Source organism: Bos indicus x Bos taurus, chromosome 2 (genome assembly GCF_003369695.1).
Source record: "Bos indicus x Bos taurus breed Angus x Brahman F1 hybrid chromosome 2, Bos_hybrid_MaternalHap_v2.0, whole genome shotgun sequence".
NCBI classification, from domain to species: Eukaryota; Metazoa; Chordata; class Mammalia; order Artiodactyla; family Bovidae; genus Bos; species Bos indicus x Bos taurus.
The window spans coordinates 121,710,325-121,734,549 of record NC_040077.1 but is presented as its reverse complement, the minus strand read 5'-3'; the positions used below and the strand labels follow the sequence as shown (position 1 = coordinate 121,734,549).

The following is a 24,225-nucleotide window of genomic DNA, read 5'->3' as shown; positions in this document are numbered from 1 at the left end:
GATCAGGGCTTGCATTTCTTTTCCGTGAACTTACTGAATAAAAAGAGAAAGCCAGGGACTGGGCTCGACAGGCTCCATCTGCTACCAGATGATTAGAGGGCGGCTGGAGGCCCTGATCCTCACGGCCGGAGCAGGAGGTGGGAGCCTTCTGAAGGGCTCTCTGCTGGGAGGAGCGGCAGACAGCTGGCAGAGGCTGGCTCAGCCCTGTGCACTGCCGGCTCTGCTTAACCTGATTAATGACCCCGCCCGTCAGAAAATGGGGGCAAAATGCAGCTCCTGCCAGGGACCCAGCCCAGGAACACGTCAGCACCCCTCCTCGTGGGCAGAGCAGGTGGAAGGAGTGGTCTGTGCTTGTCATCCCTCTCTCCAGAGGACTCACCAGCCCAGCTCCTGAGAGTCATTGCCAGGCGGGATGGGGTGTCCCACCCATTCTCCACTCCCCTCCCTCTGGCCTTGGGATCCAAACTTGTCCAGTTTGTAGCCAGGCTTGGGGTGGGGGGCAGTGTGGTAGAATGAGGTGTGACGGCTGGCCCCCAAGCCTAGAACCAGCCATGACCGTAAGGACGAAGCCAGGTCCTGGGCTCCTCAGTTCCAGCTGAGCGTCAGGGTGACAGCACATGACTGGCACTGTTCTACACGTGGGTTTCAGTAGACACGTGGCTCAGTGGAGCAAAGGAACAGAAGCTTCCCCTAATGTCTGCATTTCTACCCGACTCTCTGCTGGTTGAGCCCAGCATCGTGGTGGGCCTCGGGCCTCCATTTTGGGGGACTCGGATAATTCAGAGGTCACCAGGGATGAAGCTCAGTGAAGAGCTTTTGAGGAGCCCAGGACTATGTGACCTAGGGAAGGGAGGCCCTGGGGGGGAAACACAGTGACAGGTTTCAGCTACCTAGGGGGCTGGCACGCTGAGAGGGTGAAACAGGTTCTGGGTGGCCTGAGAGAGAAAACCATAGCCAATGGGTGATGTTTCCAACGTGGTGGGATTTGGGATCCACATCAGGAAGAAGTCCCTATTAGTCAAGCAGGAAATGGGCTGCCTGGAAAGGCACTGAATTGTCACTGGAGGTTGGCAAGCAGAGGCCAGACTGACAGTGGAGTAAATGGAGGGGGTTCTAGCTCCAGGTGGGGACTGGCCTCTGGGAACTGGACTCCACCTAACTTGAGGATTCTAGCACAACAGCAGCCAGAAGAGAATGGGACTGAACTGGCTCAGCCTGACACACCTGCCGGCCTCACTGAGCCGTTTCCCCAACCAAGCACGGAGGAGAGCCTGGCTTGCTTATCTTCACCCCCCAGAGTGAAAGGATTAACTTGCCACTACCCATCAAGTCTCCCTGGCAAGCCAGAATGTCTGGTGTCTTGGCTTTTGATTGAGATTTTGTCAGATCACTACAGACATTTGGCGTAGGCTGATTATCATGCTGAAGATCCAGCTGGTAAGTACAGATGTTTGTGCTTAATAAAAATGGGAGGAAAGTTATGACTTCATAAATGCAATTTGTCTGGAAGATAAAACTAGGGCTTGAGATGATAAAAGGCCATGCTGTGAGAAGTCTGGGGTGGCGGCTTCTAGCCCAGAATGCCGGCCCTAAAACTGTTATAAAACACACAGTCAGCCCCTTGGACTGAACCAGGCAGGCCCCAACACTTAACTTCACCCGGGTAAGTGACAGCTGCCCCATGAAGGCCATGCCCCTTGAGTTGTTTCTTTCTGCATAGCATGGTACACAGCAGGGGTCCCCAAGCTCCAGGATCTAATGCCTGATGATCTGAGGTGGAGCTAATGGAACAACAATAAGAAAGTCAAAGCGAAGTTGCTCAGTCGTGTCCGACTCTTTGCGACCCTGTAGACTGTAGCCTACTAGGCTCCTCTGTCCATGGGATTCTCCAGGCAAGAATACTGGAGTGGGTTGCCATTTCCTTCTCTAGGGAATCTTCCCAACTGAGGGATGGAACCTGGGTCTCCTGCATTGCAGGCAGACGCTTTACCCTCTGAGTCACCAGAGAAACCCAATAATAATAAAGTGCACAATAAATGCAATGCACTTTAATCATCCTGAAACCATTCCCTCCCCACACCCCCATCCATGAGAAAACTGTCTTCCACGAGACCAGTCTCTGGTGCCAAAAAGGCTGGGGACCACTGGATATCACATGTACTTAAATATTCGTTGAGTGAAGTGAGTGAGTGACTAAATGGATACACGCATGGACCTTTAACTGGGAAGGTGTGGTGAAAAACATGGAACTCCAGAATTTTATTCTTATATTGAAGCTTACGGTGTCACTGAACTTTTTGGCCCCAAATGAAAAAAAAAAAAAAAAACCACTACAAATAAAAAAGCATTGGCAGTGGGAGGTGGCAACTTGTTCCCTGGGGACTGAAGCCAAGCAGAAGACGCAGGCAAGTGAGGGGTCTGAGCTGCATAGGGGTCGCCTGGCCAAAGGTGCCCAGAGAGCAGACGGCCCAAGCTCCCTGAGCAGGGACAACCCCTGGGCAGCTAGAAGTCAACCACATATGGCCTCGTGGGGGTGGAATCCAAGCCACTGGTCCCATGGGCAGATCTCTCACCCCTACCCCGGTCAGGTTCTGCTTTGGAGAAATGGGGTCGGTTTGACAAGACAGCACAGGCAAGGGAATGCAGGCACTAATGGGAAGAAGCTGATGAATACTTACCACTGGCGTCAGGGCACAGAAGGAAAAGCTAGAGGCTGGAGCCAGCCAACTGGGCACTAACTCCACAGCTGTGACTTGCATGTCTTGCAACTGGCGCAAGGATGTGCCATTTAAATGCTCAGGGATATAAGGACATTCAACTTCCAGTCCTCTCCTCAGTCAGGCCCCTACCTGTGTGGCCTCAGCCAAGGCCCCCACTACTTGGTGGCCATGACACAGACTCCCAGCACTCTTTGCGAACACTGCTGCATCATGCAAGGGAGAATTCTTTTTCTAGAAGGGGCAGGAAAGGAAGAGAGGCCCACATGCTTCTCCCACCCCAGGAGCCAGGAAACGTTGTCGCCTGGCGCGCTCCCCACTCTGCAGATGGGCTGGTCATAGCATCCGAGAGGCTGTCATGGTGACGAAGTCCTCGAAGCTGAGCCGAACGCTGCCCTGCACAGCTGTGTCCTTCTCCCGGAAGGCCTCGGTCAGCACCTGCAGCTGGGTGCAGACCTGGATGAAGCGATCCAGCTGCATGGCGGGATTGGCGGAGCGCGGGCAGTATCGGGAGACCAGGAGCTGGGTGAACTGGGGGCTCAGGTTGTAGCCCATCTGGGACAGAGCTGGAGAGGAGGGGCACACAGAGCAGACACAAAAACCTGCCGTGAGCACTGCCATCCATCAGCCCCACAGAGCACAGCAGTTCAGGGGCCTCGAGGGGACCGGCACCAAGGTGAAAACGGGACAGACGCCCGAGATGGCAGGAGCACAGCAGGAGCTCTGGGTGCTCCCCTGAGCTGGAAGGCCCCCATCGCTTGCTCTCAATGTCTCTACTGTGTTTAGCTAAGGGCCCGAAGGGGCCCAGAGTGACACCAGTCTGTACATGCTCATCTCTGACTTGTCTGTATTACAGACGGAAGCCTGAGCCCCCCTGCTTCAAGCCGACAGACATCAGAGGCAGCTCAGCTGAGGCTATGAGGGCCTGCTCTGGAGTTAAGACAGCCCCTCTGCAAGTAGTTTATTAACTTTGCTAATCCTCTGTCTTACCATCTCTAAAATAGGGATAATACTTACCTTGTAGGTTCTAGTAAGGATTAAAGGAGGTGATCATGCAAAGGACTTGGCATACTGCCTGGTACATAATAAACACTCAGAGTAAGTGTTATTTGTTAAAAGTAATAAAATCATCCCATCTCCCCCAGGTGGGGCTGCAGGGCAGTTCCCAGGTCGCAGCCTCCACACTGCTCCCCACGTCCCCCCATCCCAGCTGGGGTGCTCCCTTCCTCCTCTCCGTATAATCTACCCGCTCAGGCTACTATCTTGGCTCCCCTTTTGCCATGTGGCCCTTGGGCAAGTTTCCTAGACTAAGCCTCAGTTTGCTCATCTGTAAAAGGGTAATAATAAGAGATCCTTCATCTAAGGGTGGGGAATAAGAAACAGTACCTATCACATGCAGAGACAGAATGATGTAACACAGGAGAAAAACTTACTCCAGTGCCTGGCCCTTAGCAAAGACTCAATAAGTACTAGCTTTCCTGTGATGATATCACCCTTACAAATATCCATCACCAGATCATCACCTGGCAACAGGGTAGGTGCTCAAGACAAATCTCCTCCTTTCTCTTCCACCAGGGCACTCCCCTCTCCCCCTGCCTCCAAGCTCCTCGGTCTGAGTGAAATCCATGGCCAGGGCGATGGGCTGGGTTCTCTGGGGAACCCTTTCTCCCTCTCAGCCAGCAAAGCTCCCTGTCCAGTTCCCATCAACCACACTAACCAACTGTCCTCTAGAGTCAGACCTGGAACCAGACCTGGAGCTGTGACCTCATCATCTTACCCAACTACGTTTAGAGTACTCTGGGAAGGAAACTGCCTTCCAGCAGAGCCAGCAACAGAAGCCATCTTTCTGAGCCCCTCTACAGGGCTCTTTTCATTCTGCATGCTAGAAACTCAAGAGGAAAGAGCCACACAAGCCACACATACCAGCCTTACAGTGCCCTGGGCTGCTGAGTTTCCATCCCCAAGGCTCCCTGCCGGCTGGATCTGTCTGACCCAGGAATTTCATTGTCAGAATCCAGCCCTGCTCATGTCCTTGCCCGGGATTTGGCTCACTGTCCAGCCAGGTCACAGACGGGGTGGGGAGGGGGCCTGTGCTGAGGGCAGCGTTTTGGAGTGCAGTTGGACATGAGGTGGTCAGAAGGCAGAGAGCACCCCCTGCTCTGTCCTAGGGAGTAAAGAGAAAGGTCCGCTGTGCCTGTGCACCGAGTCCCCGCCAGGCTCTCACCTTGCTGCAGCTCTGTGTAGCTAATGGAGCCCGAGCAGTCCCGGTCATACTGCTGGAAGAGGTTCTTCCACTGCTGGATGAACTTCCACAGGGCGGAGAAACCGTAGACGTCGATGCGGCCTGACTTGGTCTTGTCAAACATGTCTTGGGGGGAAATGGAAAGAAGGCTTCAAGACTAAGGGCCCAGGGTCCTCAGGTACCACTCAGGCAGCCTGTCCCCCCAGGCTGGGGTAGGAGACTCCACAGAACCACAGGCCCGAGGCCCAGATGCCAGCACCCAAGATGCACCTTCATCAAGCGCTGTACCAGCCCCATCCCTGCCAGAACTGCATCGTCTCCACAGGCTTGGGGGCTGACCCCCTCCCTGCCATCACCCACCAGGACAAGTAGTCCCATCCTGCAGAACGAGAAACCGAGATGGCCTATGACTCAGCCATGTCTAGAACTTGAGAAAAGATCTAAGGAAAAGAGCTCTCAGTTTAAGGGATATCTCATCGTGAACCCAGTTTCCTGCTTGAAATCTTCCCTGGCTGAAACAATTCTCCTCAGAATGGCCTTCCATTTGCCTCCCGTCAGACAGGAGGTGGCTCGACCCCAGCTTGAGCCCATGGGGAAGGGCTAGGACTCACTTATCATCATAAGGCACGTCTCGTCATTGAACGAGGACCAGTTGGAGTTGACCAGGGCCTGCTTCAGCTCCTTGATGGAGATGTAGCCACTGTGATCAGAGTCCACTGACTGGAACCAGGAGTAAGCCTCGGGATCCACATTGGGAGGGACGCCACCTGCAGGAAGGGGTGCCAACCAGGACAGTCAGATGCAGGACTCAAGACCAATCCGCAGAAATGCTGGGAAGGGCCAGCCTCGGCACCTCCCTGGCTACAGGTTTTCCCTTCTCTGAAAGCCTTACAGGTCTGTCTGCCCCCTCCCTGTCTTCCATCAAGACAACATCCTTCCTCTAATGGAAGAGGACCTTCTGTGTAAATGCATTGAATTCTACTCCACAAATCCTTCTGGCTTTTCCTATAGTGCTCCAGCCACTCTTCTATTTGATTTTAAGTTTCTAAGAAACAGGGACTCATCTGTCAGATTAAGAATCTTCTGAGAAGGTGGACCCAAAACTGTTTGCTGAGCACCTAACATGCATGGCCCAGAGACAAGCATCTTGAGCATCAGGCAGCAGGGAGTTCTCTGTGGTGGGAACCAGGTCTGGTCCATCTCTGACTGCCCTGGCACCATGAGGGCAGGTGTATCCTATCTGGACCTACCAGAGTGTGGGTGGCCGCTGTTCCTCCCTCCCCATGGCCTCCAGAGGTCCTCTTCTGTGAACCTCCCCGAGGACATCTCCGACACCTCATCCCACACATCCGAAGAGCAGCCCAAAGCTGGCAGTTCCACACACAGCTATCAACTCTTCCCTGTTCCTACTGCACCTGCCCTGATTCAGACCCCTCTCACTTGACTGTGAAACCGAATCCCCCATACGGCAACTCTCCACCACCCAGCACTTGTAGCTGAGCAACCTTTGTAAAATCCCACTCTGTTCTCACCAGTTTCCCCCTCCTCAACTCAAAACTCCTCCGAGGCACCTCACTGCCTACAATGAAGCCCAGCGCCCCTAAAACAGCATTCCAGTCTCCCCACCACGTGGTCCACCCCGTCTACTTGTCAGTCTGTCTCCCCACCCTGTTGTGCCAGCCTAGCTGCAGTAAGGCCCTTGCTCCTCCCCAGAGCTGCCCAGCCCCTCCGCGGAGCCCTGACACACTGGGTTCTCTCTGTTTCGCGTCCCCTTCTCCCTCATCTCTTTGCATCCGTTTCCCATCCACACTTCAAAACTCAAAAGAAGATGCTGCTCCTTCCATAAAGCCTTTCTTCTTCTTCCATTCCTGGACGGACCTTCTTCCTCTCTCCTTTGTACCCCTTCACCCTATAGCCCTGATCACTCTTCTGTGTACATGTTTTTCCCAACTTCTTCCAGGTTATACTTGGAGCAGCTTGTGGGCAGGATCCAAGCCTAACTCATCTCTGAATCCCCAGGGGCTCGGCAGGACACAGAAGAGGGAGGTGCTCAGCCCCTGCCAGAGGCGGCTCCTGGTCAAGCCTCAGCTCTCCCGGGTGCGGCCTCGGCTAAGCTCTTAACGTTCTCTGTGTTTCGGTTTCTTATCTGTGAAATGAGGACACAACAGCATCTACTTCATAAGGTTACTGTGACGATATAATGAATCCACGAAAGCCCTTGGATCAGCACCTGGCACCGTCTAAGTCCTGTGTAACTGCTGATTATTAGTGTTGCTGTCGGCGTTCAAACGGCTTTGGGTGTCTGCGAGCTTTGTGCGTATGTCAGAAGATGCAAGAAAGGATCATTCATTTGGAAAGGAGACTGCAGGGTGGGCTGGGGGTGAGGGGAGAGGGTGGCAGATGAAAGCGGAGAAGCACAGAAGACTGTCTTGGGAAAAAGCCAGAGTACTGGTAACCCTGCTGAGTTGACTGGCCCCAAAAAGGGCTCGTTGGCACAAGGCGGTATCAGAGACTGCGCAGAAACCCCCGCCCAGGCCCCAAGGCGAGGCTGGAAGGAAAGATTGGCCTGACTGAGGGACTAGGCTGCCCTCCTCGGGTGGGAAATCCCGACAGGCCCCACCCTCTTTCCTAAAAAAACAGCTGCTGTGCCAGACGCTGAGGAGGCCATAGGCAGGGGCGAAGAGTCTCTGGAACACGCGGTCTCTGCAATCAGCAGAGAAGAGCTCAGCCTCTGGAAGCAAAGAGCTCTGATCCTTACTAGCTTGTGTGACTTTAGAGAAACCATTCCATTCTCTCAGTACTAATTCCTCCATTTCTAAATTGGACCCACTTCCCAGGGTTTCTCTGATGACTAAGTGACATAATGGCAAAAGAAAATTTTTGCAATGGGCCTGGAATGTGTGCAGTCCAATTTTCACAGAGGAAGGGCTTTTAAAATTGGGTCTGAAAGGGTGACCAAAGAGTTGCAATGGGGAAAAGAAAAGCCATGTGGCAAAGGCACAGAGTGTGTTCAGAGCACTCCACGGGGTCTTGGGTTGGTGGGAGGGAGGGGTAATGGCAGGTGAGGAGCTGGAGAGGCCCTTTGGGAGTCGAGTGCCCCTAGGATCTCCCCTGTGGGCAGTGGGGGCAACGTTAAGGGCCAAACCTCTCTGGCAGAGCACGGTGCTCAACTTTTAGACTCTGGATTCAGCAGGGCTAAGGCAGGCCCTCCAGTGCATGTGATATAAGGATCATGCTTCAAGAAGCACTGCTCCAGGGGTTCACAGGCAGCACTGCGGGGGACAGGATGGTGGTTGGGAGACAGGCAGCTGCAGAGGGTGAGCAGTTAATAGTCTGAAGCACATTTCTCCTCTCCTCTGCAGCCCCAGAAAGTATCTCTGGCCTCAGGCCCTGGAGGAGTGAGCTTCACAGCCAGGGGTTCCATTCCCCTGCTGAGACCTCATGCAGGCTCAGAAACAAAATTTTAGGAGGAAATCCACCAGGAAGCTGCTGAGCTGAAAGCAAATAGCCAGCAGCTCCAGCTCTGACAAGATAAATGCCACTGGCTCCCAGTGTTTAGAGCCCCCAAGGTCCGAGCCTCTCCCTCGGCCACCTGCCGCTCTGTATACTAAGACGCTGCAGTTTCCCTGCAGCACCGCTCCCCGGAGGCCCTTCAGGTGCAGCAGAGTGGCTCCAGGCTGCCTCACTGCCAGAGCGGGCTCCTCGGAACAAGGATGCTGTGAACAGGCTCACTGGATGAGTTTGGGAGGGCGCAGGGGTCTGGGCACTCACCTTTCCTGACAGCCGGTCTGAGACCACTCAGGAGTCTTCACTGAGCCTGAAGCCCCCACCTAAGCTTCTCCACATCCACTGAGTTGCCAAGCCCCCTCCCCAGGCCCCATTTGTCCAGCAGCTCACCTTTACTGCCTCTGCTCTTTATCCTTCCCCATCTCATCTCATCACCCCCCGCCTGTCTTGGCATCCTGCAGTGGGACAGCCCTTGTCACGTCTGCTGTCACAGTAAATGCTCAATACCTCTTTGCTGAGAATGTTCCAGAACAAGCCCTCTAACAGAACACTGTTTAGTAAGCCCCTCCATGTGCCAGACACTGTGCCCAGTGTTTACCTGCAACTTCTCACTTAATCCTTATTAACGATCCTGTGAAGCAGTGATACTTACCCATTTTACAGATGTGGCTACTGAGGCTTAAAGAGATGAAGTAATGTGGTCAGATCAGTAAGTGATCTTATCTCAAAAGCCCAAGCTTTCAGCAATTAGGCTACCGTGCCTTTCTGCATATAAGCAGTCAGCCTCCCTTACACAGAAAAGGGGTTCCTTCCCACAGCAGATGGTACTGCTGTCTCCAATGACTGGCTAATCTACTCCTTCCCCCACTTCTGGCAAGAGCATGGTACATCCTCTCCACTGCCCAGGGGCTGCAGAGCCCCCTCTAATGAGAGAAAGATCCACTCCCATCCTACTGATGTCAGGCTTGAACCAGGGGATGTGATAAACCTGAGTGGAAGAGATATAACGTCCTTCAGAGCAGAAGCTTTAGGAGGCACTGTGCATTCCTCCTAGCTCTCCTGCTCTTTTCGCCTGTCACAGAAACAGCATACCCCAAACGGGGGCTGCGCCTCCAGCCGAGATCCTGGAAAGAAAAGACACGTGGAGCAGAACCTCAGCAGCCAAGCCTGCAGCTGTCGACGTGTAAGCAAGAGTAAATAAGTGTGAGCGAGGAACAGAAATAAACGTTTGTTGCTGTAAGCCAGAGATTTCAGAATTGTTGTCACCACAGCAAAGCTAATTAACAGACTTCTCATTCTGCTAATGCAAGCAAAGCTAGAGACAAGATGCTTAGAAGCCAGAGAGCAGGCTGCCTGTGCATTCACAAGAAGGGCATACAGGGCCCTGGATAACTCGGAACAAGGCTCAAGGCAGCTGGAGTCCAAGACCCCTACTTACCTGGAGGAGGTGGTCCCTGTCCATAAGGTCCGGCACCGAAGGAATTTGGAGGTGGTGTACCATAGGGGCCCCCTGGGGCTGCGCCACCATAGGGTCCTCCTGGAGTTCCAGAAGGGAGCCCCCCAGGGTGGGGGTGTCCATAGGGTCCTCCACCAGCTGGTGGTCCGTAAGGCCCTCCAGGGGCAGGACCTCCTCCATATCCGCCACCAGGGGGTACCCCGCTCCCATACTGCCCTCCACCGTGGGGGGGTCCGGGGTAGTAGCTACCCGGAGGGGCTCCGGGTGCTTGTCCCCCAGCTCCTGGGCAGCCCTGCAAGAAGAGAAGACATCGGTCAGAAGGACAGGGCCAGAAACTAGCCACGGCACGGCAGGCTACAGTTACAAAGCCCTGCCATGGCCTTTCTTTTAACTGATCCTACAGGCTGGGCTGGACTCATGATCCCATGGTTCAGATGGGGAACCTGCGGCGTCCAGAAGACATTCAGCTTACCCAGTCACACTGCCCATGACCTGCAGAGGCAGGGCTGGAAACCTGCTCTCCTGGCTGCCCTGGAAACCTGCCCTTCCCTGCCCACTAAGGGGCTCCACAAGGGCTGGTACCCTGACTGGTTTGCCACTTTATCCCCACCCCCAGGGCAGAATGGATGCTCCGTGAGTATTGACTGTATCAGTGAGCAGGCAAATGAATCAAACTGAATTCAAAATCCACACTCCATGGTACCCCCACCTCTACTTGCAGAATTCCCAGCCAAACGCGATCTCCAGTAATGCCCCTGACCCTCCCAGTCACCAATGGTGCACGGTGCATGGATTCACCCAGAGCACATCTTCCTTACTGGACTCTAGCTCATGATGCAAAAACATTTCCCCGGACTCACCCACGGCTCTGTGAGACAGGCAGGCAAGACCCTATTCCTAAAGCATTACAGGACAACGGCTAGGAGTGAAAAAGACCAGTTCAAGTTGGGGTTCTGCCATTTCCTAACTGGTCCAATGACTTAGCCTCTCTAAACCTCAATATTCTTTGCTTTTAAAGTGCCGGCCTACCAATTAGTATGAGAATGAAATGAGGCCTATCACGTGAAGAGTTCGGACAGAGACCCTAGTACAAAGCACTCAATACACATTAACTATTAGTATTAGCGCTCCCCTATGGAGAAGGAAACTCAAGTCCAGAAAAATCACACAAAACCGCGTGGAAGGGCTGGGGCCAGAATGCAGGTTTCCTGGCTGCTAAGCCCGGGCCATGGGTACAGTAGAGCCTGCGTGGGAGCACTCCCGCTCTTGTTCGTGTCCCTACGCCACTAGCCAGGGATCCCTGAGACTCAGAGCGTTAGGCTCCATCTCCCTAACAGGCCGGCCAAAGGCCGAGTGGAGGCTGGCCAAAGGCCGAGTGGAGGACAGCCAAAGGCTGAGTGGAGGACAGCCAAGGCCTCAGCAGGTGGGCTGAGGTCAAGGGCACAGAGGGCAACTGGGCCTAGCTCCAAAAATTGAGGATGCTGCCATCCAGACAAGTCCTAGACCAACCGCCAGTGTGAACTTGGACTTTCTCTTTTAATTGTGTTTGATGGCTTCCTGGACACTTACCTTCAAGGCCAAGGCCAAATTCACACTTGATCTAAAGAGGGACTGCCTGCTCAAGGAAGAGAAGCTTCTTGAGGGAGGGTGGGTGGCAGGTCCTTCCCCACTCAGCATCGTGGACGCTCTTCTGCCCTGGAAGCTGCCCAGAGCTCATGGCAAGCCTCCTTCACAGATAATGAAGCCACAGGCCAATCTCAGTTCCATACTCTGCTCCCATCAGCTGACTCCATGACCATGTGCCAGTGGCTTAATCTCTCTAAGCCTGTTCTCTCACAAGCAAAATACATAATAATCCCTTCCTCACTGAATTGTTCCGCAGATTACAAGAAATGTATACAGCTTTTGTTAAATTTTAGCTAAAGAACCTTTGGATAAATACAAATCCAAAAACTCACAAGAGAAAGCTGCTGTGGTTGGAGGTGGCGATTCTGGAGCCTCAATGAGGCAGGCTCGCAAGCCCTCCCTCGCAAGCTTGTGAGTGAGCCCCTGCAGAACCCTCCCAGTGATTCAAAAGGCAGTTTGAAAAGCACTAATACAAGACAAACAGTTCTTACAACAGTGTCTGGCATAAATCATAGTTGCTATTGTTATGTTAATTATTATTATTACTATCAGCAAAGCCCTGAACCAGGTAAACTCTGGCGTGGGAGGTGGGGGTGAGGGGGTGCAGGGGGCGCAGTGCAGTATATAAAGGAGAGGGAAATGTTCGAAGGAGCACGGAAACACTCTCTGTAACATTTAACAAAGCAGCATAAGGAAAGAGCTGTTTAAAACGGACACATGAGCCAGGTGCCATGGGACCAACAAAGAATAAAAGAAGGGGGATTCCCTAGAGGTCCAGGGCTTTAGAATCTGCCTGCCAATACGAGGCACCCAGCTTCGATCCCTGGTCCTGGAAGATTCCACGTGCCTCAGGGCAACTAAGCCTGTGCAGCACAACTACTGAAGCCCGTGCGTCCTTGAGCTTGTGTTCTGCAAAAGAAGCCGCCTCAGTGGGGAACCTGCGCACCTCGAGGAAGAGTAGCTCCCATTATCCACAACTAGAGAAAGCCCACGTGCAGCTACAAACACCTAGCACAACCAAAAATAAACAGATAAATTTTTAAAAGATTTCCAATGGAGTTGGAGAGATGCGCAGGGAACCTCTTCAATCCATCCCCTCCAGTTCACAGACAAGAAACTAAGGCCAGGTGAGGGGAAGGGACTGGTTCAAGAAACACTGACGTGGAGGAGCACGAACCTCCTCCAAGAAAGACAAGACCACTCCTTGTTCACACCCTAGCCCAATGACTCCCACTACCTCCTGCGACAGTGCTCTTTCCTTAAGCAATACGGCACAGGATTCCAGGGTAGGCTAGAAGAGGGGAAAGGACTCTACAGAGGCTGTGCAAACCAAAGAACAGGCTGGACAAGAAGCCAGGGTGTCGCTGCTCCCAAGAACTCCTGTGAGCAAAGCCGTAAACTGTTCCTGGCTGAGGACACCTGAGGCATAGTCCTTACAATCAAGCGAGGGCTGTCCCAGCAGGGCTTCTGACCTGGCGCTATCACAATCCAGGGGGCTGATGGCAACTAAACTCTTTCCTTTCTGCCCTGCATTAAAGCCCTCAGGTGTACAGTTTACAAAGCACTTTCACATACACACATAAACACTACTGGCAAAATCCCACCAACAATCCTTTAACAGAAAAAAAGGAAGGTGTTAGAAGGCCTATTTTCAGAAACTGAGGGGGACAACTGTTAAAAGACTTCATTCACTCAGAGCAGTAATGTTGTGTTAGCTTGTGCTAGACAAAACAGGGCCTGGCCTTGCGGAGCACGGGGTAACTGTGATACAATCCAATCAATGACATCAGAAAAATCGACTTAAATGCTATTCAGAGGCATGAGTAGAGGAATTGGTTCCATTTGTCAAACGATAAATAAGCAATCAAAGGAACACATGCAGGCAGGGGCTCAAGGAAGGCTTCCTGGAGGAGGCAGAGTCTGGCGCACAGCAACGCTCCAAAAGGAAACTGGACATCCCAGACAGAAGCGAGAAGAAAGACAAAGGCACAGGCCTGAGGGCGAGCGTGGAGTGGCCAGGGAGCGGGCTAACAGCCAGGGGCAGGGCCAAGAAGGCAGCGTGAACTCAGAAAGGCAGGCTCTTTCCGTGCTCCTCGTCCCAGCACCTGTCCTGCTGCGTTTCGGTAGCTGGTGCGGGGCCGCATCTTAGAAGAATTTCTCTCTGTCACACAACAGTGAGCTCCCTGGGGGCACACACTGGGCCTCATTCATCACAGCACCCCAGTGTCCAGCACAGTGCCTGGCACCCACCGGCAAGCCTCCGTAAAAACGTGAACAAAAGAATATCACTCAGAAGATGTGGAGCTTTATGCCAGGGGAAACGGAATGCCATAGGAGGGTTTCCAACAGGGAAGAAACGTGATCAGAGCCTTGTTTAGAGAACTAAGCAGCAGAGGGTGTGGAGGATGAGCTTGCGGGGGAGGAAGCAGCCAAGGTGCCGGACAAGCAGAACCTGAACCAGACAGCAGGCTCAGAACAGGATGGATTCTGCAGCTATTTCAGAGATAGACTAGACATGACTTGGCAACTAATTAGATTAGGGAAGCGATGGAAGGAGGAGTGAAGAAGGGGAAGTGTTTAGGATGACTCAGGTTTCTAGTCTGCACCATAAGATGAAGAAAGTAAAACCACCAGAATCCAGGCTGACAAAGACGGTTCCCAGGGTCACTGAGTTATTAGTAAAGGTCAGAACCAGAAATGAAACAGGAGTGAGAGTCCTTGACTCCACGTTCTTTTATACTACTCCATGCTACTTGCCAGCCCCTTTAAGAGGTTTTTCCAAGAGCATTTCATGCTGATAATAAACACGAGATTAAAAAAAAAAAGGAGAAAAAAAAGACAGGAAAAGTTCAGTAACCACGGTTTCCAAAACATTACAGAAAACTAACCCTTTGTTGTTATTATTATTTTTCAGTTGCTAAGTCATGTCCAACTCTTTGTGACCCCACGGACTGCAGTGCACCAGGCCTCCCTGTCCTTCACTGTCCCCTGGAGCTTGCTCAAACTCATGTCCATTGAGTCCTCTGTTGCCCCCTTTTCCTCCTGCCCTCAATCTTTCCCAGCATCAAGGTCTTTTCCAAACTAATCCTATCTCTTTACTGACTGTAAGTAAAATACATTTGATAAGTTTGTATGGGGGCAGGGAGCAATTAACATTTTATTAAGGCTCTCACTGATCCTCTGTCCCATGAGGTAAGGGCTATGATCCCTATTTCACAGATGAGAAAATTAAGGACCAGAAAGTTTAATCACGTGCCTGGGAGGGCACAGCTAGAAATAGTGAAATTTAAAACAGGATCTGCATGACTCCACCCACTCGACCCTCTTCTTTTTTTTTTTTTTTTAATTTTTTTAAATTAATTTTATTTTATTTTTAAACTTTACATAATTGTATTAGTTTTGCCAAACTAATTAGACCCTCTTCTAAGTAAGTGTTCACGATAAATGGGTGAGAGTCTACCACACGCCAGTGGCAGGGACTGTCCAAAATATATGTGTCAAATATAACAGGTCTCTACAGTGGGCAGGGTTGAAGGGGGAAAGGTTGGATTAGGTGATCTTTCAGAGGCTTCAAGCCCAGAAATCAGGGAGACTCAGAAGAATTTTATCCTGTTTTCACTCCAGCACTTAGACCCAATTCAAGAGCCACAGTATTCTAAGAGACCTCAGAGCCCTTCTGGTCCAACCTTTCAATCAATGATGGAATCTCTGTAGCACCATCTGGAATCTCTGCTTACATTCCTGCAAGTGGTGGGGAGCTCGTACATGCAAAGTCACTTCAGTTGTGTTCGACTCTTCATGACCCTATGGACTGTAACATGCCAGGCTCCTCTGTCCATGCGATTCTCCAGGCAAGGATACTGGAGTGGGTTGCCATGCCCTCCTCCAGGGGATCTTCTCAATCCAGGGATCAAACCCATGTCTCCTGCATCACAGGCAGATTCTTTACCATTGAGTCATCAAAGAAGCCCCAATGGGGAGCTCACCCCCTCTTAAATAACCCACTCAGAAAGTCCTACACTTTGCTTTGGCTTTGAGAGCTCATTCTTCTACCCTGAAGATGCTAGTAAAGCTCAGAGGTGTCAAAGGTTGTCCATGCTGAAGCTGACGAGGAAGAGTCAGCTGTGTTGCAAAGACAAGCCTGTGCTCTGGAGCTACCCCCAGCCTGCTGCAGGAGGCTAGAGCCCATTCTAAGGGGTTAAACAGTCACAAGATTACAGAAGGAGTGGTTTGGGCATTCACCAGCAGAACGTCCTAAAATATTTAAAGGCTAGAAGCCTGCAGCCAATAAACAGCGAGCCAAGAATTGTCCCAAGACTTCAATTACCACCTCTGTGCTGAGACTCTAAAATCTTTCTCTCCAGCTTCATCTCTTGTGAGCTGCAGACCTTCCTATCCAACAGCCTCCTGACGTTCCATCCAAATCTGCTCCTCCCTGTGTGCCCATGGCAGTGAAGGGACATGCTGGTGCACCCCCTGAGGCCTCCTCTTTCTTCTCTGTCCCTCAATTAGGTGCCCAGTTTCCTCACTTCTGCCTCCCAGCTCCATGTTCACCAGGCCACTGTTCTCTCACCTAGATAACTTTTTTTCTGGACAGGAAAGTAGGATTTATTGGTGGGCGTGAATAAGGAGGGGTCAGCGCCAAGGCTCTCATGAATGCAGGGCACATCACCTGTCCAGAGGACCACGATTAGGGATGTATCTGACCCCACAGCCATCTGGGTGAGCCACTTTTCTGCCACTATGTTTTCAAATTTGTCCTCATTAAACTTAAGTAAATGCCCACTTCTTGGGGATGGGGACCTTCTGGTGGCCAGAGAACTTGAACTTGGCCCTGCAGAGAGCTTCAATCACATGCTCCTTGTTCTACGGCTTGGTGCGGATGGACAGTATGACTTGGCCAGTGTACCTGGCCACTCTCCCCTGGCGCTTTCTAAAGGCACTGCACATAACCTGCTTGGAGTCTAGATTAGGGACAGCATGCCAGTCAAGAATGTCCACTGGAAAAGGCTGTCTCCAAGGTCCCTTACGGCAACAGGCTGTATATACCTCAGAGGAGGCTGCTGTTTGCAGCCACGGCACACTGGGCCCCCACAGTGGAAAGAGCACAGTTGGCTTAATCTGCTGCAAATCATCTAGATTACTTCAATAGCTTTGAAACTGGTCTCCCTGCTTCAACCCATCCTGACAGTGCCCCCCGGGAACAGCTTCAAAACACAAATGGGATAAAACTCTTTAGGAGATCCCTCACAAGTCCACCCTCCTCAAAAAGGAACATAAGGCCCTTTAAGATCTAGTCCTTGCTTAGCTTTCTGGTCTCATTTCTTACCATTTCCCCCTCTTCTTCATTTCCCCCTCTTCTTCACTACAACTAGACTGATCTCCTTACATTCTTCCACAATACTGGGCTCTTGCTTCCTGGTCTTTGTGAACACTATTCTCTCCACAGGAATACTTTCTTCATGCAGCCAACTCCTACCGGATATTCGGTTTTTGGCTTAAACGTCATCTCCTTTAAGAAGCCTTCCTTCCCTCAAGACTGAGTTAGGGACCTCTCCTGTGCAGGCCTGATTCTTACTCCCATTTAATACTCACCACGCTGATTCTACAATCTACGTGTCTGAATCACTCTTCCACCTGAGTATTTACTACATGCCAAAACAATGTATCACTCACTTAACGTGGATTATCTCATTTAATTTTTACAGTAACTCTTGAGGTAGGTATGCCTGTGATCCCATTTATAAAAAGGGGAATATCAAGCCTCAGACTTTGGTGGGAAATTTCTGCAAGGAAATGGCAGTGGAGGGGTTTCAAGCCAAATCTCTCTGGTCTCAGAGACCAAGCTCTTATGCGCTGAAATCCATTAGGCTGGCTCCCTGACACGACCAAAGGGTACTTGAGTTTTACTTCTCCAACACGCAGTCCATGCTTGAGGACCCCCCAGGCAGGAGGCAGTGGAAAGTTACAGGAATTCTGATTCCTAACAGGAGGCTGGAATCCTCCAGGGCTACATACTGGGTGGAGGACAGGCAGTACTAATTTTTTGGATGCTTTCAAACAACCCACTTCCTTTCTTGCAACACTGTGGACCAGGAGTTGGATAGGAGGAACAAAGGTATGGTGAGGGAAAAGCATTTCTTCTTCTACTTGAGGCACACTTCTCTCTGTGCTCCTCCTCACTGTCTCACTGAGCATAAGGCCAGGCAGCATGGCATGTAACCGCGATCACAGCAGCAAGGGGGCTCCCGCCACACGCTAGCACACACTGCACGTTAGCAATGCACCAAGTGCCCACAGGCTTCACCATATTTCATCCTCTTTTCAGGCCTATGAAATGTTATTCCTCCCTCTTTACAAGTAAGGAAACTGAGACCCAGAGTCCTTAGATGATTTGTCCAAAGGGGTATAAATATTAAATAGCAGAATTAGGATTCTAGCCCAATTCGCTCTAACCTGGAAGTTCAGGCCCCTAATTTCTATGTCACTGCTTCTAGGATGCATACCAATGATCTCCAAAAGCTTATTAAAATGCAGACGCTTGGGCCTTTTCTGGGTACAGAACAGGTCTGAGGTGGAAATCTAAACCGTGCTTTTTTAACAAGCTCCTAGGGGATTCTGATGCAGGCCACCCACCGAGAAACAATGCACCACGGCCATGTTTTCCCAAACTATATTCCTCAGGAATAATACTAGTGTCACCAAAAAATGACCAGACTCAAAACAGGGGAGGGGGAGTTTCCCATGCTTAAGTAAGTTTAAGAAACATGTTGATGTATGGCAAAACCAATACAATATTGTAATTAGCCTCTGCTGCTGCTGCTAAGTCGCTTCAGTCGTGTCCGACCCTGTGCGACCCCATAGACGGAAGCCCACCAGGCTCCCCCGTCCCTGGGATTCTCCAGGCAAGAACACTGGAGTGGGTTGCCATTTCCTTCTCCTATACATGACAGTGAAAAGTGAAAGTGAAGTCACTTAGTTGTGTCCAACTCTTCATGACTCCATGGACTGCAGCCTACCAGGCTCCTCCGTCCATGGGATTTTCCAGGCAAGAGTACTGGAGTGGGGTGCCATTGCCTTCTCCAAATTAGCCTCTAATTAAAATTAAAAAAAAAAGAAACACTGCATACTCTGTCTCTCTCTGGCAAATATACAATGTTTATTAACAAATTAAGAATTCTGAGATGCTTTGTGATGAAACACGTACTATATTTAACAGAGTATTTCCCAAACTTATTTATCCATACCCCCTTATTAGCAATACATATTAACATCTCACAAGCCTCACCAAATGGAACCGAGCTTGGTTATACTTCCTCCTAACCTAAGCCCCAGCGGGCCTCTCTTTCCTACCTCTGCTAAGTATGCAACAAAAGTTCTAAGTTCTAGCACAGATGCTCCCTCACTTGCTATGTGCAACCATGGGCAAGCCACTTAACCTCTTTGGGCTCTTTTCGGAGTTATAAGTTGAATCAATTATTCCTGCAAGCCTGCTTACAGTGCCTTCACGATTGAGAATATGGATGTCCAAATACTGTGTACAGGGCTGCACTGCCTAAGAGGGCTCTTGCCACATCTGTCGGTATGTGGTTACACACAGCGCTTAGTAATAGCCCATGTGACCGTTTGCCAATTTTTCCTGCATGGGTTTTATCTCCTAAATTAGTGTGATCTTGGGCAACTCAGGAGCCCTCTCTGAGCTTCAGTTTCCTCCTTTTAAAATGAAGGAACTTGGTACTTCTCAGGTGGCCCACCAGTTAGGACTCTGCACTCCCAACGCAGGGGGTCCAGGTTCCATCCTTGGTCGGGGAACTTGATCCCACATGCGGGAACTAAGACCTGAGGCAGCCAAATAAATGACATTTAAAAGTAAATTAATAAAACGAAGGAACTCTTTGAGGGCTCTTCCAGCACTGACCTAGGAATCTAGGAAAAATCAAAATACTAAAAGGTAACACCCGTTACACTCTTAGTTGTACCAAAGGTTTTACGAGCATCACTTCATTATTCTTCATAACAGCTCTATGAAATAGACCCTATTATGTGGCCCTATTTTACCGAGGAGGAAACTTTCAACTCAGAAAGGCAAAAGTACCTTGTTTAAGGGCTCTAAACTAAGTGATGGAGCCAAGATGTGAACCTTCCTCCACACCAAACTGCACTTGATCACTCAACCATTCTGTCATCCAACAACGTATTCTGGCCACAGAATCACTTTGCTGTGGCGTTCTTGGCTGGATCAAGGTGCGCTGGGGAAGAGGCATTTGCTGACAGCTCCGGGTTCTGCTGCCTAACGACTTCAAATAAATTCCATGTCTTCTTGGGTTTTACTTTTTCTATGTGTGAAACGAAGGTACTGGACTAAATCAGTGGCCAGACAAGCTCACTTGGGCAGTCTGCTAAAACCACAGATTCTCCTGATTGTTCAGATGCAGTACGTCAGAGGTGTATTTTTATCGACTCCCCCAAAGATACCGACAGAACCAGTGCTCTAAACGTTCTGCTGGCGTTGATGACCCCGCTTGCGGGCCCCAGTGGAGTCCTGGGAGAGTTGTGGGGCCCAGGCCAAGCGCAGTCTGACTCTGGGGTTCAAGAGCCCCAAATCTTCCCATGCACAACGTCAAAGGGGGCGCGACACGACCTCCCAGACGTGCATGCCTACGTGACGTGAGCCAGGAGCGACCGACCATCTCTTTTCCCTTCGCTCCTGCGCAACCTCAAGAAGACAACCTCAGCTTGGGAAAGGCGCGGAGGAGGCGGGGAGAAAGCGAAGCAGGGGGTTTCGGGCAGGACTTAGCGAGGGCCCTAATTGAATTCGCCCGCCCCTCACACTCACCTGCCCGTAAGGATAGCTGGCCATGGCGATTCTGACGTCACACGTCTGCGAGGGGCGGAGCTTCCAGGAGTCAACCCTGCCTTCTCTTGGGCTTGGGGGCGGGCCCTATTCTGATTGGATATATGAGACTGTCCATCCTGGACTCATCGGTCGACGGAACTGACGCTCTAGGGCGGAGGTTTGGTGCCTCCTAGAGAGAGGCCGAAGGAGCTAAGGGTCAGGAGACCGATTCCGGAAAACTTAATTGCTGTGCTGGCGCAGCTCTTCCTCCCTTTCTTGCTCTAGAGTAGGTCCCGGGGCTGGTCGGCCTGGGTATTTAGAGAGAAACTTGGGTAGGGTGTTGCAGTGGTGGCCATATTTTAACCTGGCAAAAAGGGCGCATGAAAGTGGCGTAGTTGCTGTCCTCAGCCCAGGTTTCCACCAGGGGAAGGCCCAGGCGGTTACCCTGAACCAGGGGAAGGCCCAGGCGGTTACCCTGATAACGGGGTACAGAGGCATCCTGGGAAGGACGGAGGCTAGGGCTAGAAGTACTTCGTTCTAACTTCAGGACACCATATGTCAGTAACTTTGGAGTTGGATCTACGGTATTTGGACAGGAAAATTCCAAGTCATCAGAATGGGAGGGAAATTGGATCGTCTAGGGTCTCTTCGCGGAGAAGGCAATGGCATCCCACTCCAGTACTCTTGCCTGAAAAATCCATGGACGGAGGAGCCTGGTAGGCTGCAGTCCATGGGGTCGCTGGGAGTCGGACACGACTGAGCGACTTCACTTTGACTTTTCACTTTCATGCATTGGAGAAGGAAATGGCAGCCCGCTCCAGTGTTCTTCCCTTGAGAATTCCAGGGACAGAGGAGCCTGGTGGGCTGCCATCTAGGGGGTCGCACAGAGTCGGACACGACTGAAGCGACTTAGCAGCAGCAGCAGCAGCAGGGTCTCTTGGGGCTTTACTTTCACCACCAGACACATCCACAGCTGAGCCTTGTTTCTACTTTGGCCCAGCCTTTCCATTCGTTCAGGCTCTCCTGGTGGCTTAAAGGGTTGAGAATCTGCCTGCAATGCAGGAGACACGGGTTCGACCCCTGGGTAAGGAAATGTGTACCCATTCCAGTATTCTTGCCTGGAGAATCCCATGGACAGAGGAGCCTGGTGGGCTACAGTCCTTAGGGTTGCAAAGAGTCCAATAGGACTGAGCAACACTTGCTTTCATTTCTTCTGGAGTTATTTCTCCTCTCTTCCCCAGTAGGATACTGGACATCTATCTGCCTGGGGGCTTATCTTTCGGTATCCTATCTTTTTGCTTTTTCATACTGTTCATGGAGTTCTTGAGGCAGAAATACTGAAGTGATTGCCATTCCCTTCTCCAGTCGACCATGTTTTGTCAGAACGCTCCACTGTGACCCGTCTGTTTTGGATGGCCCTGCATGGTATGGCTTATAGTTTCATTGAGTTACAAAAGGCTGACTTGTTTCATAAATGGAGAACTAGGTCCAGTGACCTGCCCTAGTTCACTATGGCTTACGGGCAGAGTGTAGCCTAGAACTGGGGTCAGTGGATGCCCCAGGTTTCATCAGGAAAGTGTTGAGGACTGATCCCCAATGTAAGTAAAATCCTGGTTATTAAGAGATGTCAACTACAAATTGGCTCTTGCCAAGAGCTTTTGCCAATGACTGAACTGCACCAACAAGGGCCCTTGCCTTCTGCCTGTGCTGCTGCAGCTGCTGACCTTCAGCACTCCCCAAAGGGAATATGGGGTGGAGAGGGAGGCACTCTGTGCTCCAGGGAAACTGATGAAACGGGTCTTTAGACAGTTAGATATTTTAAGGAACTGATTTTATGATCCCAATCCTTGCATCTCCTCATATCTAGAAAGGCTCTAAATCCCTCGATGGTGACATCATTTCCTCGTGATTAGCAGAAAACCTTATGTGAAGTAAGCTCACAAGTGCACTGAACTCCCCCTTTACCACAATCTTATGTATTGACCTTCCCCCACTGCCTCTTTGGAGCAGTCTTTCAGAGCTATCTGAGGTGCTCTCTCCTAGGCTGCAGTCCTCATTTTGCCCCCAAATAAAACTTGACTCACAAGTCTAAGCATTTTTTTAGTTGACAAAGACCTCACAGTCATGTATTTGCTTCTTTGTGGTTTAGGCTCTCCACTTGTTTGCATGCTTATTTGATTAATTTGTTAGTCCTGTATGGCACAGCTTGTGTCTGATTTTGCTTGCCATTGTATCTCCAGAACCTGTATTTTTAAAAATAATTAATAGTGTTACGAGGTGGTGTCACTTTTGGCCATTGAGCCGTTGTCACCTGCAAATTGGCACTTGCCGTCTATCTCTACAAAGGATCAAATTATGAGCCATTGCTGCTGCTGACCTTCAACACCCCTGAAAGGATTTAAACATGGAAATTTGTAATGAGGCATTCTGTGCTCTGGGGAAAACTGGCAGAATAGGTCTTCAGTTAGTTAGGTATTTTCAGGAGACAATGTTATGAGCCCCATTCTTGCATCGCCTCGTACCTATAAAAGAACTGAAATCCTCCATGGTGACATCTGCCTCTCGTCACTGGCAGACACGTTCTGCGAAATATATGGGCTTGATTACATGTATTCCCCTTTCACCAAAATCACATATATACTGACCTGCCTCCTACCACTTCCGAGCAGTTTCTCAGAAATATCTGAAATGCTTTCTCCCAGACTATTGTCCTCATTTTGCCCCAAATAAAACAACTCACAGCGCTCATGTTTTGCTTCTCATGTTTTGCTTTTTTTTTTCAGTCGACAGCCAGCACTTTCCAAAATCACAGTGCTGATCATGCTCCTAGCCCACTGGAGAATGTACAATGGCTTGTCTTCATCTACATCTACAAAATAAGGTCCAGCCTGTTCATTGCAGCACACTAGACCCTTCACAATTTGACCAGCCTCACCTTTACACCTTATGTCTTACAGCCCCCCGTTTGTCTGCTGTTCTGTACTCCTATGTTCAGTTCCACCATTCAGCCCCCTTTCTTTGGAATGGGGAATCTTGATTTTACCACTTTCTAACTCTATGATCTCAGGCAAGTCATTTAATTTCTGAGTCTCAGTTTCCTCTGCTGTCAGAAACGAGTATATAAAGAGATCTGAAATAATGAGTTTATGGCACCTATTCATGCCCAGACTTGTGTTCAGACAAGACTTGTGTTCAGACCACTCCTTTCACCCAACCAGCAGCCCTCCCAAGTCCATCCTTCTAAGCTCAGTTTCAGAGACTTCCCTGGTTGTCCAGTGGTTAAGAATCTACCTTCCGATGCAGGAGACACAGGTTCTATCCCTGGTCGGGAAACTAAGGTCCCCCATACCTCGTGGGGTAACTAAGCCAGCATGCAGCGACTACAGAGCCTGCATGCCACAACTGAGACCTGACGCAGTTAATTAAAGAAGTAAATTAAAAAACAACAACTCAATTCCAATCCCATCCTTCACGTAACCCTCCCACATCCCCACCAGCTCCAGAGTTACCCATGCTCTTGCCTGCCTCCCTCTGCACTTGGTACTGTCACTGTGCTGTATTCTAGCCTTCCTGCTTCAGAGTTCTCTTCGATAATTTTCCCCAAACTCACTCCTCCCCCTGAAAATCCACCCGGTCTCTCAGGCCTGAAACCGAGAATCACCCTTGTGCGACCTCTGTTTCTCCACACACCCTCCCACTTTCATGTCCTGCAGCTCAAAAGTAGACCAAGTTGGCACATTCACCCTCGTCTGAGACACCATCATCTGTGGCCTGGACCATGACCATAGCTTCCTGATCAGTGTCCCTGCTTTCACTCCTTCCCCCACATTCTGTTTTTCAC

At 50.7% G+C, this 24,225-nt stretch overlaps 1 protein-coding gene and 1 pseudogene across 1 annotated transcript; both read right to left on the bottom strand.

Moving 5' to 3' along the window:
• Nucleotides 1-2,230: 2,230 nt before the first annotated feature.
• PEF1 (penta-EF-hand domain containing 1) lies at nucleotides 2,231-20,657 on the bottom strand. Its single transcript, XM_027517697.1, has 5 exons — nucleotides 20,385-20,657; nucleotides 9,905-10,214; nucleotides 5,571-5,726; nucleotides 4,942-5,085; nucleotides 2,231-3,283 (listed from the first exon to the last, which is right to left on the bottom strand). Exons 1-5 carry the CDS (start codon nucleotides 20,406-20,408, stop codon nucleotides 3,054-3,056), a joined length of 864 nt encoding a protein of 287 aa, XP_027373498.1. The 5' UTR covers nucleotides 20,409-20,657; the 3' UTR covers nucleotides 2,231-3,053.
• On the bottom strand, nucleotides 16,557-16,678 carry LOC113881603 (annotated as a pseudogene).
• Nucleotides 20,658-24,225: the final 3,568 nt, after the last annotated feature.

Excerpts from the sequence above, each read along its gene's own strand:
- PEF1 (XM_027517697.1), bottom strand. The coding sequence starts at position 20,408 with ATGGCCAGCTATCCTTACGGGCAG. Across the intron at positions 10,215-20,384 it reads CCAGCTATCCTTACGGGCAG|GGCTGCCCAGGAGCTGGGGG; the intron begins GTGAGTGTGAGG and ends CTCTTCTTGCAG. Across the intron at positions 5,086-5,570 it reads GACGTGCCTTATGATGATAA|ACATGTTTGACAAGACCAAG; the intron begins GTGAGTCCTAGC and ends TTTCCCCCCAAG.